The sequence below is a fragment of the Garra rufa genome, chromosome 13 (genome assembly GCF_049309525.1).
Source record: "Garra rufa chromosome 13, GarRuf1.0, whole genome shotgun sequence".
Classification (NCBI taxonomy): Eukaryota; Metazoa; Chordata; class Actinopteri; order Cypriniformes; family Cyprinidae; genus Garra; species Garra rufa.
In genome coordinates, this window is record NC_133373.1 from 19,500,387 (window position 1) to 19,515,780 (window position 15,394).

Sequence of the window (15,394 nt, forward strand, 5' to 3'; positions counted from 1 at the left end):
TATTTATGGCCGGTAAATTTTCTCAGATTTTTCTCAAAATGTTTTAGGCCCTGCTTGCAAATGTAGAAATTAGGACAAAAGTATTACAAAGGTAAAATAATATACCTGTGAAACAGCAAAATTCCAAATTCACCAGCAGTGTGAGTGTAATTTAGACTGATATCACAACTAAAAAGAGGTTTGAGTCCCCTTTAAACCTCAAAAACATGTCAATTCACTAGTTTTTTTTCTTCTTAGTTTAGTTTGCACACTGAACCTGTACTGGGGCTCTTAATTTTGAACCTTCAAAGTGCACTAGATGAATTTAACTATAAAATGTACAAAATTTTCTTCCAGGGGGCATGTCCCCGGACCCCCCTATATGACTGCTATGGGAATTCTCACTCCAAGCTGAACTCAAAAGTTGGCAGCCCTGGATAAACAGTTTCACTTCCCAAACTCGCACCAATGGTAGACTTTCGACTGATGTTGTCATGTTGACTGACCAAGTTGGTCTAACAAAAAACACAATGTCCTAATAGTATCTATAATTCACAGTATTGAAACTTCTTGATCTACCTGTGAATGCTTAAAATATCTAAATATTACACACACCATCTGTAAAAGAATACTCTTTTTTGTCCCGTTGTAACAATAATACATACATTTTCTTACATTTTTTAAAAAACTGTCCATCCATTTGTTGATGTCCATTTGTCTAACTCTGTCTTCAAATATATCAATCTGGAAAAAAAATGTATTTGTTTAATATATCTACACATGACAAACAATTATTTTATGAATTTACAATGTAAATATGCAAAAAGTAGGCATTCTTACAGCCGGTCTGAATCCCTGATTAATCAAAAAATTCACAAAGGGCATCAACTCTGCAGCAGTGTCCACAGAATATGTTATGAAAATGTCTCCTGAAAATCATGAAAATTATGTATGTTGTCAACGTTTATGGTGATCTGGAAATCTGTTTTTGAAGCATCACTCACTGCAGTCATCAGGAAGACTGATGTTTCTCCTCAGTGTTTGAGGGTGACCAACAGCAACTGGTTGGGAAGGCTGGACGCACACTTCTGAAATGAGCTCTCTCACAGGGGCTGTGCTCTGACGGGATGTGACTTGAGAGGGTCTCACAACTGCCGCTTGTCTAGAGATCAACCTCCAAAATGGAAGGAAAGCATTTATATATTTAGGGCAATTAAGTTCAGTGTCATAACACCTGTACTTAAGTATGCCAACACTAGCCAATAATGGATATGATAATCAATAAAAAATGTATATAAAAAGTATCATTATGCATATATAAAGCAAACTCGTATCTCAGAATTGTAAATAACATATGTTTTAAATATTGTTATTATTCTGCTTTGAGTTTCATATACTTGTCCATGTAAATTTGAAAACATAAATTATTATTTTATTTTTTTTCAGATTTCTTTGTGATGATGATCACAAGACCAGCAAAGTATGGGACATTTGAGGAACTAGTCAACCTACATATGCAAAAGTAAGCTTGTATGACTAAGCTTAATCATACAATTTAATTGCATTTTACACAATTTTGGGGCAGAGCTATGGTGTCAATTTAACACTTTATGTATTGCAATCACAGAACAAAAAAATAATACATGTGAATCATAAAACTGAAGACACTTGAAGAAAATGTTTACAAAAACATGAAAAAAAGCAAAATAATGCTCTAAAAAAATCTTGAAGTCCTACAACATCACTCTGTAGCATACTGTAGCTTGAGAACTTGGGACCTTCTACCTTCCTAATGAAATAACTATTTTAAAAATGGAATTGAAGATTGGTATTTGGCAAATTATGTATTGGAGAAAAAAAGTTTTATAAAGTTGTGAGTTATGAACATAGTACCTTGCATGCTCTGGTAGAGGATGATACAGCGGATAGTTGGGCTGTGGATAATTTGCAGGTTGCTTATGCCAGTGATATAAAACCTCTGGTGGGTACTCATCTATAAAGATACATAATAACATATGATAGAAAACACATAATTAAATTTGTGCATAGTTTAGTTATGACTGCATATCTGCAGAGGCTACTCGTTTAGGCCAACACGAAATCTGTGTGCACAGAGCTCTGCAGATTTCTGCAGAATTTGAACCCCTGTCATCATGGGTGAAATTTAACTCATGAGTTAGGGGGCAAGAAAAAACAAATCACACAAATGAAAAGTCTTTATAAAAAAAAGTCAGATTTCAGAACAATTCCCTACCTTAAGCCAGGCACACATTATGTGATTTTCATCCACTTTTGAGACAATTTCTGAAACGCATTACTTTTTTTTTTTGAGTCAGGCCAAATTTCAGCTTTGTCATGTGTGTTTCGTTGTGCAGTTACAAGGGGTAACAAGAGGTGATTAGCTTCTCCCGACCTGCAATCTGATGGTTGGATCCATTTCTGACATGTCAGAAATGATGGTAACCCTTCATAAAAGCTACAAACCGACTGTACTAAACTTGACATGGTTTGAATGGAAGCAATGGAGGCTACACATTTTTGGGTTCGGGGGGGTCCCACATGTTTTTTTCACACATATGTGAGGCAGAAATGGCCTAATGGTTAGAGAGTCACACCTGTAACCCAAAGGTTGCGGGTTCGAGTGTCGGTACAGGCAGGGATTGTAGGTAGGGGGTGTGAATGAACAGCTCTCTTCCACCCTCAATAGCACCACTTTGGTGAGACCCTTGAGCAAGACATTGAATCCCCAACTGCTCGCCGGGTGCTGTAGCAAAAAAGGCTGCCCACTGCTCCGGGTGTGTGTGTGTGTGTGTGTGTGTGTGTGTGTGTGTGTGTGTGTGTGTGTGTGTGTGTGTGTGTGTACCTGGTATTCATCATGTTATGGGGACCAAATGTCCCCACAAGGATAGTAATACCAGTAGATTTTGACCTTGTGGGGACATTTCTGAGGTCCCCATGAGGAAACAGGCTTATAAATCATGCACAATGAGTTTTTTAGAGGAAGTAAAAGTGTGCACAATCTCCTGTGAGGGCTAGGTTTAGGTGTAGGGTAGGTGTTGGGCCATAGAAAATACGGTTTGTACAGTATGAAAACGTCTCAGGTTACGTATGTAACCCTGGTTCCCTGAGGGAACGAGACACTGCGTCCTGAAACGCTATGGGGAACGCCATTGGCGGGCCGCACTCTGAGTCATAGTCCAACATCCAATAGAAAGACGGGAGTGACATCACAGGCGCGGTGACGTCAGCGACCAGGAAGTATAAAAGCACGTGCGTTTGAAGCTGGCGTCAGCTCAAAGGAATGAAGCGAGCGCCGCAGGGATGCGGGAATTATGGTCCGAGACGCAGTGTCTCGTTCCCTCAGGGAACCAGGGTTACATACGTAACCTGAGACGTTCCCTTCCGGGAACTCAACACTGCGTCCTGAAACGCTATGGGGAACGAGATATCAACGCCCCCATAATTCCAAAGCCCTGCCTAGTGTCTGCTAGGACAAGGGTGGAAAAGGTTGTGTCTGGTGAATCTTGCCAGAACACAGGAACAGACCTCAGCCTGGGGAAATTGCCAGGACGTGAGTGGTAATACATCTCTGTCTGTGGAACCCACCAGACAAGAGGGAGATAGATGTACCTCGGCCCTCGGGCACACGAGGAGAGGGTAGTAGTCCTTCATCTGGGAGCACCCAGAACCAGAGGGGCTCAAGTAGTGCCTGGTGAACCTGCCAGGACACTGGAATGGCTCCGCCTGGGGAAATTGCCAGGACGTGAGTGGTAATACATCTCTGTCTGTGGAACCCACCAGACAAGAGGGAGATAGATGTACCTCGGCCCTCGGGCACACGAGGAGAGGGTAGTAGTCCTTCATCTGGGAGCACCCAGAACCAGAGGGACTCAAGTAGTGCCTGGTGAACCTGCCAGGACACTGGAATGGCTCCGCCTGGGGAAATTGCCAGGACGCGAGTGGTAATACATCTCTGTCTGTGATCAACCACCAGACAAGAGGGATATAAGAACCTCGTCCCTCAGGCTCACGAGGAGAAAGTGGTAGTCCTTTGTCTGGGAATAGCCAGAACAAGAGGGACACAAGAAGTGCCTGGTGAACTTGCCAGGACACTGGAATGGCTCCGCCTGGGGAAATTGCCAGGACGCGAGTGGTAATACATCTCTGTCTGTGATCAACCACCAGACAAGAGGGATATATGAACCTCGGCCCTCAGGCACACGAGGAGAAAGTGGTAGTCCTTTGTCTGGGAATAGCCAGAACAAGAGGGACACAAGAAGTGCCTGGTGAACTTGCCAGGACACTGGAATGGCTCCGCCTGGGGAAATTGCCAGGACGCGAGTGGTAATACATCTCTGTCTGTGATCAACCACCAGACAAGAGGGATATATGAACCTCGGCCCTCAGGCACACGAGGAGAAAGTAGTAGTCCTTTGTCTGGGAATAGCCAGAACAAGAGGGACACAAGAAGTGCCTGGTGAACTTGCCAGGACACTGGAATGGCTCCGCCTGGGGAAATTGCCAGGACGCGAGTGGTAATACATCTCTGTCTGTGATCAACCACCAGACAAGAGGGATATATGAACCTCGGCCCTCAGGCACACGAGGAGAGAGTGGTAGTCCTTTGTCTGGGAACAGCCAGAACAAGAGGGACACAAGAAGTGCCTGATGAAATTGTCAGGACACTGGAATGGCTCCGCCTGGGGAAATTGCCAGGACGCGAGTGGTAATACATCTCTGTCTGTGAACAACCACCAGACAAGAGGAATATACCCGCCGCACTGCAGATGTCCTGGATAGGGACACCTGCCATCAGAGCTTTAGAGGCAGAGACGCCTCGAGTTGAGTGAGCCTTGACTCCCAACGGAGATGGGAGACCAGAGGACTCATAGGCAGTAGAAATGGCATCAACGATCCATTTACTGATAGTGGGCTTCGAAGCCGGGCACCCCCTCTTAGGGGGGCCGTAACAAACGAAGAGTTGCTCTGATTTACGCCACAGGGCAGCTCTGTGGACGTATGTGTCTAGTGCTCTTACTGGACACATTAGGTTATACTTCCTATGGTCGTGCTCCACGAATGGAGGAGGATAAAACGCTTGAAGCGTAATTGGCTGTGGTGTTGATGACGGGACCTTAGGGACATACCCAGCTCTTGGGTAAAGGAATGCTTTGGCCAGCCCAGGGGCAAAGTCAAGGTAAGAAGGGGCCACCGAAAGGGCCTGCAGGTCCCCGACTCTCTTAAGTGAGGTCAGCGCAAGCAGCAGTGCTGTCTTTAAGGTAAGCATCCGATCGGAGACCTCCTCTAAGGGCTCGAAGGGAGGCTTACATAGCGCTTCCAACACCACAGCTAAGTCCCACGTGGGGACTCTCGGTTTCACACGAGGCCTCAGCCTGAGTGCACCACGGAGGAAACGTGAGACCAGGGGGTTTTTGCCCACTGAAAGGCCGCCATGAAGGGCGTGGTAAGCCGATATAGCCGCCACGTACACCTTCAAGGTGGAGTGAGCTAACCCTGCGGAAAGACGAGTTTGCAGGAACTCCAGCACTGTACCGACCGGGCAGTGAACTGGGTCTAATCGGCGTTCATGACACCATGAAGCAAACAGGTTCCACTTTAGGCCGTAATTTCCTCGTAGAGGGAGCTCTGGATTGAAGGATGGTCTCGACAACCTCGGTTGGGAGACCAGCTTCTATGAGTTGTGCCCCCTCAGGGGCCACACTCATAACTTCCACCTCTCTGGGTGGGGGTCTCTGGGTTCTCTTTCCAGAACTCCCGGGAGCAGAGCGATCGGGGGAAAAGCGTACAGAGGAAGCCTCAGCCACGTCTGTACCATGGCATCCAGTCCAAGAGGAGCTGGAGGAACTATAGAGTACCAAAGGGGACATTGCAATGTCTCCTGAGTCGCAAAGAGGTCCACTTGGGCTTGACCAAACACTCTCCAAATTTGCTTCACCACCTCTGGGTGAAGCATCCATTCCCCGGGCCTTGGCCCCTGCCTCGACAGGACGTCTGCTCCCACATTGAGGCGTCCAGGAATATGAACTGCTCTCAATGAGAGAAGCTTTCCTTGAGACCACAGGAGGATCTGGTACGCCAGCTTGTATAAGGGGCGTGAACGCAGACCCCCCTGGTGGTTTATGTAATAGACTACCGCAGTGTTGTCTGTACGGACCAGCACGTGACGGTTTCTTAGGTCTGGAAGGAAATGCTTCAGAGCCCGGAATACAGCCAGCATCTCTAGGCAGTTTATGTGCCAGGAGAGATGGTGGTCGTTCCATAGGCCGCGGGCTGAGCGGCCACTCATGACCGCTCCCCACCCGGTGAGGGATGCATCTGTCGCTAGCGTGACGCGGCGGCAAGGAGCTCCCAGCACTGGACCTTGAGAAAGGAACCAGGGCTTCTTCCACATGACTAAGGCACATAGGCAGCGCCGCGTGACCTTGATCTTGCGGAATGGGTTCCCTCTCGGGGAAAACCCTTTGGTTTTGAGCCACCACTGTAGCGGCCTCATGTGCAGCAGACCAAAAGGTATCACGTTGGATGCAGCTGCCATAAGACCTAACAGTACTTGGAACTGTTTGACAGTGAGTAGCAGGCCTAGCTTGACCGCATTTGCTGCAGTAAGGATCGACTCGATCCGAGCAGGTGACATTCGTGCCTGCATCGTGGTCGAATCCCAAACTACACCTAGATAAGTGGTTCTCTGTAATGGAGAAAGCACACTTTTCTTGGCGTTGAGCCTCAACCCCAGCTTTTTCATATGAGCAAGAACAACATCTCGATGTTGAGCCGCTAGCTGTTCTGAACTGGCTAGGATGAGCCAGTCGTCTATGTAGTTGAGTATGCGGATGCCCTGGAGTCGCAGAGGAGCCAGAGCAGCATCCACCCACTTCGAAAAAGTTCGGGGTGAGAGCGCTAGGCCGAACGGAAGAACTCTGTATTGGTAAGCTTCGCCCCTGACAGCGAACCTGAGAAACTTCCTGTGTTGAGGAAGGATGGAGACGTGAAAGTATGCGTCTTTTAGATCTATCGTGACAAACCAGTCCTCGGACCTGATTTGAGACACGACATGTCTGACAGTCAACATTTTGAACTTCAGTTTTCTGACTGAGAGGTTTAGCTGTCTGAGATCTAGAATGGGCCGAAGCCCCCCATCCTTCTTGGGAACAATGAAGTACCGGCTGTAGTAGAACCCGGATTCTCTGTGTTGAGGAGGGACCACCTCGATGGCCTCCTTCCTCAGGAGAGTTTTTACTTCCTGTTCCATTACCAGACCCTGCTCGGGGCTTACAAGAGTAGGAAATACCCCGCTGAAAGGTGGCGGCTTGGCGCCGAATTGAATGCAATAACCTTTCTCTACAGTGTGCAGGACCCATGTAGAAACATTTGGCAGTAGTTTCCACGCTGCCAGAAATTCTACTAAGGGAACCAGCCTCTCGAGACTGGTTTCTGGATTTATTTGAGGAGCTAACTTGGTGACCTGTAACAGCGAACTGGCAGGATGCACCTGAAGTACGCGCTCTAAAGACCCCCGTGGGGGTGGCGAACTCTCTGGTTCCGCTACGTTTCCGGGCGGAGAGACCGGAGGATGATGTTCGCGGGAGATTGCCGCGCCCTGTAACACTGGCAGGGTTAGCTGACGAATCTCCTGAGGGCCCCGAGGAGAGGTGGCCACCATAAAAGGCGGTGGGGCACCTGACTCCTCGAGAGGGGCTGCCCTCATTGGCCCTGGGCCACGACCATCAGGGCCGTTTAGCCGAGGCCCTCTTAGACTGGAGGACGACCCTCAGGTCCGGCCTCGTCTTAGAGGACCCCGGCTTGGAGTATTGCTGAGCCTTGCCGGAGGGGCCTCTAGGTCTTGCCGGAGGGGTACGGGTAGCAACACTCCTTTTCTGTGTCTCCCTGTATGAGGAGCTAGAGCACGGCTGGGGCTGCTCCCGTCCGATGGCACGGGCGGTCTCCTTGGTGGCGCGGAGCGCTAGGTCTGCAGTCCTGCGCATCTCTGTTACGCTCACTTCCTCGCCATCGCTGAACTCCATCAGCAGGTCAGCCTGGTATGCCTGAAGCACAGACATGGTGTGTAAACATGCACCAGCCTGACCTGCCGCCGTGTATGCCTTGCCCATCAAGCCGGATGTACTTTTTAGTGGCCTGGTGGGCAAGGACGGAGCCTTCAGAGACGATGCCAGGCCGGGAGACAGACAGCTCGCTAGTGTCTGCTCGACCTGGGGCATCGCCTTGTAGCCGTACTCCTCCATCCCCCCCACATTACCGTAGTAATCAGAGGAGGGGGAGAAAAGGCGTGAGGAATACGGCTTTTCCCATGATCTCGCGATCTCTTTGTGGAGATCGGGGAAAAATGGAAGGCTCCGTTTGGGAGGTGCTGATTTAGCCCGCAGGAAGCGCTCATCAAGCCTGCTTCCCTGCGGTTCATTATCTTGTGCAGGTGGCCAACTGATGTTGAGCTTGGCCACCGCATTTGTCAGCACCTCCACCAGCTCCTCATACTGGGGTGAACGGGGGGGGCGGTTGTGGGTTGCCAACGCTCTCAATGTCAACCTCCTCAGAGGAAGACAAATGAAGTGTTGACTCCTCCCCTTGGAGGGAAGGAACCGCAGCGCGGGCTTCCTCATCCAAGAGGAGGTCAATCGAACCACTAGGTGAGGAGAGAGATAGGGGATCACCCGTCTCAACTCCCTCTAGCAGATCGAGCTGCGAACCCCACGAGTGCAGCTGCCGCTCCGCCTCAACGGAAGCGGGGCCAGACCCGCGGGGAACGCTGGTGAAAGCCCCCTCCTCAAAGAGGGCTTTCCCGGAACGGAGCAACCGCAGGGGCATTCGCTCGCACTGCGGGCAGTCAGCCCCCTCAAGAGCTGACCTAGCGTGCTCCGCTCCCAAGCCGCTAGATCGTGTGTATCCCCACCAACAATGAAACGTTGGCAGGGAGGGACACACTTTCTATGGGGCTGCTCAACCGCTTTCCTCTCTTTTTTAAAAGATCTTTTTCCCCCCTTAGGCATACTGCTCAAATAAAAGTTGTGCAAACTGGCACGTAAAAAACAGCAGTATGGGACAGACAGACAATCGACATAGAGCGCTCTCGCTGAATGACAAAAGCTGACGCCGGCTTCAAACGCACATGCTTTTATACTTCCTGGTCGCTGACGTCACCGCGCCTGTGACGTCACTCCCGTCTTTCTATTGGATGTTGGACTATGACTCAGAGTGCGGCCCGCCAATGGCGTTCACCATAGCGTTTCAGGACGCAGTGTTGAGTTCCCGGAAGGGAACCATTACGCCTATGGAATGTCCCCATAAAACATGTAAACCCAACATGCGTGTGTGTGTGTGTGTGTGTGTGTGTGTGTGTGTGTGTGTGTGTGTGTGTGTGTGTGTGCGTGTGCGTGTGGGTGTGTGTGGGTGTGTGTGTGTGTGTGTGTGTGTTCACTACTCACTGCTGTGTGGGACACCATACCTAGCCACATACATCACTTTTTATATAGTGAGCAGTCAAGTCGTAGCTTCACATTTGGACTGTATAGTGTAAGCTCATAAATCCTAAGCTTTTTCTTGGCATTGAGTTGGTATTTAACAAAAACACTGCTGAAATCACACAATGCATGCCCAGCTTTAGTGAAGGACTAAACAGCATCCACCTGGTATGACATAAAAGCAAATATAACAATAACAACAAAGAAGTCAAGAATAACTTAAAGAGGTTTTAAATAAGGATGTCCTGAGCAGATTTCAAGGATCGGGATCAGGGCTGATCAAACATCAGGATTTTGGCTCTCCTCAGTCTAATCCTTATTTTATGTCAGCTGTGATGCTGGTGTTGTGTAGTTGGAGGCGGTATGCACCTTTAAGTGGTTTTGCCAACCGCCATTTAAAGGCAACGAAGACGCTCAAATGTGCATGTGTGATGCATGAAAAACAGTAAGGTCTGTTCTAGCAAGTTATCCGTGTTCAATGTATTTAATGCACACTTTGTAGCAATCACACATTTATTGTTTACTTTTATCTGCCTGCCGGTACCTTATCTTCATTTGATGTTGCAATTATTCTGCTTGTTAAACATATAAAAATTAGGGCCGGGACTTTAACGCGTTAATTTAGATTAATTAATTACACAAAAATAACGCGTTAATTTTTTTTAACGCATTTTAATCGCACTTAATTTTGCACCGCGGAACGTTTCTCACTGGATGAGTTCCAGCGGCGGACCAATTATACTGGAGCACCAACAAGCGTTCAGAATGCGCATATCACCGCAGCACATCGAGCCTCAAGTATCACCTCAATGCTTTTACAGAAGGTCTACCTACCTATAGGGTACCTGAATTTCTGAAATGAAGGCTATTATATTTCTAAATATCCCAGTGTTTCCCCTACCATTGTCTCAGGGGGGCGCGTTTACAATGTCTCCTCCAAGAAAACACGGACTGGATCGCGGACTCCATTCATAAAAAACGAATTTACTATAGCGCGGAATGCCACGTAAATTCGTCGATTTTTGGATTGATAAATCAAAAGTTGGTCTGTCACTTAATTCAAATCGCGATATGGACTAGTGTCTGAAAACTGAAATGCAAAAAGACCGTTTTAATATGAATCCTGCATGTACCGTTTGCCTCTGTATGTTAGAATGGCAGAGACGCGTTTTTTTATACTGCACGCGTGATGCTCCCGTTAACTTTTGGCATTTGCATCTCACATGAACAGATAGAATCAATCTCCAAAGCTACTGTCAGTGTCACTTTTACCGTTTCATTTGAGAAAACTAGCATCATATCATACTTTACACACAGAAACTTCACGGCAACCTGTCAAAATAAAAGTACGGTTTAACATGAAACAGAACAATATTCCTATTTAAATAGACAAAAAACAATATATATGATAAAAAATAAATATAACAACAAGATTAACCACTTAATTGTAGAAAAAAATACTATGATTATTATTATTTATTGATTTTAACAGAAAACCTCTGTTTGTTTGCCAAAAATTAAAAAGGTTTATTTTTCATTTGATTAAAAATAAATAAATGTTTATGCTTTCATTTGATTATGAGAAAAATTAAAACATAAGAATTTATAAAAAAAAAAAAAAAAAAAAAAGCAAAAGATTGTAAAGCCCTATTGTTCAAAATGTTAAAATAGAGAGTTTTGGATTTATTTTTTCACTGAAATAAATGTTTTCGTTATGGGAAACGCTGTATCCTATTGCTACACTTAATGGCAATATTGCACTGGTCTGTTGGACTTGGTTGAACAAAAATAAACAATATTTTGTTGCTTCAGTTTATGTATTCAGTCATTATTCAATGGTGTACTAAAAATCCATATGAAAAAACTTACTTCTCACTGTTCTCAGGTCAAATATTTATATGCGATTAAAATGCGATTAATTTCGATTAATTAATTACAAAGCCTCTGATTAATTAGATTAATTTTTTTAATCGAGTCCCGGCCCTAATAAAAATACAAGAAGTTTATATCAAGCAGTAACTAATAAATGTGACCACAAAGTCTGTTTACAATGTCTACATGTTTACATCTGCCATTGTCTGTATACAGTTTATGGGACATTCTACCAGAAGCGTATATTATCTGTCCTTGACTTGTTACAGTGAATAAAAAGTATTTCAACCAAAAAAAATTCTAAAACTGACTGATGGTTGATTTCTGTGAGTTGTTCTGTAAAGGAATATGTAATTTATTTTGTTCTCAGATATTTTTTTCTTTATTAAAAACACTTTTCCTTGTCCCCCAGCCAAACTGGACCTACAGCTTTCATAGTTTTGTTATGCTAAAACTGTTATTTAGAAAAAAAATATCAATAACAAGTTTAACCCTTGTGCGCTCCTCGGTCATTTCTGACCGGAACATTTTACATTTAGATTTTTTAAAAATCACAGCTTCATCGGAATGATATGAAACTTGGTGACTTTTATGGCACTGGGAATGTGAACACAGAAAAAAAATTACGACATCATTCGAAAAGGCTAAGTGGGCGTAAAAAAAATAGTCACACTCATGCTCTTCGGTCAGAAATGACCGACCATAGGAAATGAATGGGAAAAAGACAAAAACACAGCAATTCAGAGATTAACTGTGTGCACAATCGACAAATCAGACACAAAACTAAAACAAAGTACACAGCAGTGAAGGGATGATACTATAAAACATCAGGAGTGTGATTTAGACACATCCAGTCACACACAGACGCGCACACACACACACTTATACACACACACATCAATAAAACTACTGTGTCTGTAATAGAGCAAACGTTTGAGAATATGTGAAATCCATTCAATAATTCAGTCATAATGCAGAAAAAGCTCACAGCAGTGAAGTGGTGACACTCTAAAACATCAAGACTGAAAAATAAACACACACACACGCACAAACACGCACACACACACATACAAACACACATCTATAAACTGCTGTCTGTAACAAAGCAAAGTTTTAGGAGTACAGTATGTCAAATTAATTCAATAATTCAGTAACAATGCAGAAAAAAGCTCAGAGCAGTGGGCAAAACTGACACACACTGGAAATTAATTTGAAATCTGCAGTAAACAGTGATGAGAAGCAAGCACTGCCTCTTGGGTTTGTCAGTGCAGTGCCGTTTAGGATTGACTATAATCATAATGCAAAAATTAATTTGAAATCATTATTTATAAGAAGAAAATATCTAAAACTTCACAAAAAGTACTCTTTGAGAATGTCTGAATATATTTTAAAGTCCATTACTTATTATATAAGTAAGCAATTATGTCTAAAACAAATTGGGAATTCACTAGCATCTCTATTGATGTCTATACAGGCCTCTAGTGGTTACACTTTGAAATTGCTTATTTTTCTTCCTGTGCTCCCACCAGGTGGTGCTAATCTGTCTTCAAAAAATTGATTTGGAAGGCCTATACTCTATTTTAATCTGAAATACTGCATTCATTGAAAAATAATTTTTAAAAATTAGGATTTTTAATTTTTTTTCTATTTTCAGTGGAAAAAATAGATCATAATTATTGCATAAATAATCATTAGTACCATAAAATTCTCTAAAATTACAAAGGAAAAAAGAAAAAATATTATGGAACAAAAATATATTAGATTGGTTTTACTGAAGAAAAAAAAAAGTTACATTTCAGGTGTCCGGTCACTTTTGACCGTGAGGAGTATGAGTGTGACTCCCAAATGAGGAGCGCACAAGGGTTAAGTTGTTATCATTCACATTAATTGGTTAAAAACATGAAATCCTACATAAATTCTACAAATAGATACTATTTTACAACTGTTCCCATGCTTTCGGTTAGTCCTGTCACGTTTATATAAAACTCAACATAAAATGTGCAATATGCCTTTAAGGGTATGACTCAGAAGAAGTGACATCATTTGACTGAGGTGAAGCTAACACTGACCAAGGGTGAGTTCTATTGATGAACTGTATAATTTTTGTCTTGTTTTTCTCTGTTTTTTTGAGAAAGATGAGCTAAAGTGTCAGGCCCTGTCACGGTAAAAGGTGACTGAAATTCTTTTATTGCATGCCAATAGTTTTTATGCTAGCATGCTAGCAGGCTGAATAATGGCAGTTTAAAATGGCCAACCATTAGGCCTCGTCATGTCCTGTGATACGGCCTTACAAAGGAATGGCATTGTTCTTCTTTATTACCTTTATTTCATATAATATGTATTTAACACACGCCCTAATAAAACATTATTTGAATAAATAGACATGCTCATTGACAAACTTTTAGAATTTTGTCCCTCTTTTACCTACGCCAGTGTAGCACTGCTTTTGAGGATGCACTTTGTATATTAATGATATTTCAATACATATATAGATATAATTGTCATTTATATTAGCTTTGAGCAATGATGACTGTAATTATTCCAATTCATGCAGGTTGCAGTTAGATGGCTCCAGTTAGTGCAGCTGAGAGACAAAGGCAATGTCGGGCATGACTAAATGCACACCCTGAGAGAAAGGAGAAACACCTTCAGAAATAAAGGGATATATGGAGGCAGAAAAGGAAAGAGGAAAAAGTATTCATGGGTTTAATTAGCGAGACCAAAGACCTATGCGGAAATTATAGAGAGAGCAATAGAAAAAATCTAGGCTTAAGAGAAAGGCCACAATTCCAGGGCCAGGGCCTTCAAGGTTAGAAAGGGCTACCATCACAGTACCACTTCATATTTCAGCTTGGTGATAACAGGGTGTCTCTATGCTAATATCTACATTATTACCCAGAAAATTACATGCAATTTCCGTTATTACCATGTAATTCCCTAAATTACAATGTAGATATTACCACTGTATTAACCCATTTTAACAGAGCTGTAATATGATGTGGAACCACAGCTACTTTACATTGTGTTATTCAGTTAAGTGTCTATTGATTACATTTAAATGAAATTCTGTCAGATAGATTCCTGTCACACAGGAAATTATGATATGAAAATCTACTGTTTGAGGAAATATTGATGAATTAATCTCTTTAACTGTGTAGATGATGAATATATTTGTATCAAAGAAAATCATTAGGAAACCATTCATACATATACAAATTTGTCTGTGACGGGGCCTGACATTTTAGGGGTGAAATACATAGAAAAATGTATTTTATTCAATCATAAAAAAAATGCTGATATGGTATGATATGAGTTTCTCATAGTTTAACGTGTCCTCTATATGACTTAACATTCAGATTTAATAATTAGATATTTTTTCTGCAAGATTTTTTTAAAGTGGAAATGTGTGTTTCTGGTAGAGTGTCCCTTAAATATAGAGAAAGAGAAAATTTGTTGAAAATTCTCATCTGGATGAGTGCCACTTGTCTGCTTAATTACCTGTCCTCCATCAGCAACATCTGTTTTTGTTTTCTTTGAGATTTACTTATCCAGTGTATTGGGACGCTAAACAATTTTGTGAAATTATTTAGTTTTCTCCCATTTTTATATCAACAATGAGATACTAATGTGGAAAATAAAGATGTAACCAGAGCTGGGTAGATTCCAAATTACATGACAAAAATTGTAGTTTGTAACGTAATCCATTACATTACACATTTTAGGAAATATAACCAGACTACTTTAAGATTACTTTTGACCTTAAGTTTTTGACCTGATCTCATTTATCGCATTGATTTAAATAGGATAATATGGTATTATACTGCTACTGAAGATTAAGAAAATATATTCCATTCATTGATTTTTTTTTTTTTTTAAAGCGCATTAAACATTACATTACATCAAGGTTTCCCAAGTTTTTTTTTTTTTTTTTATTAAAAGAAGTCATTCTAAAATAAAAAAAAAATAAAAAACACTTGTTCTGTCTTAATGTTGTTAATATGTTTCAAGAGGTTGTGTTTCCAGGTTTTGCTTTATTAAATATTTAGTTT

General features: G+C 43.0%; 1 protein-coding gene across 1 annotated transcript in view; it reads right to left on the reverse strand.

The window, feature by feature from the left end:
• Nucleotides 1–380: 380 nt before the first annotated feature.
• traf3ip2a (TRAF3 interacting protein 2a) overlaps nucleotides 381–15,394 on the reverse strand; it is a 46,304-nt gene continuing 31,290 nt past the window's right edge. Inside the window, exons 4-8 of the mRNA XM_073852741.1 lie at nucleotides 1,873–1,972; nucleotides 984–1,153; nucleotides 820–908; nucleotides 595–723; nucleotides 381–494 (exon numbers count right to left, since the gene is read on the reverse strand). Of these exons, the coding sequence (XP_073708842.1) occupies nucleotides 381–494; nucleotides 595–723; nucleotides 820–908; nucleotides 984–1,153; nucleotides 1,873–1,972 (602 nt within the window). The remainder of the gene's footprint in view (nucleotides 495–594; nucleotides 724–819; nucleotides 909–983; nucleotides 1,154–1,872; nucleotides 1,973–15,394) is intronic.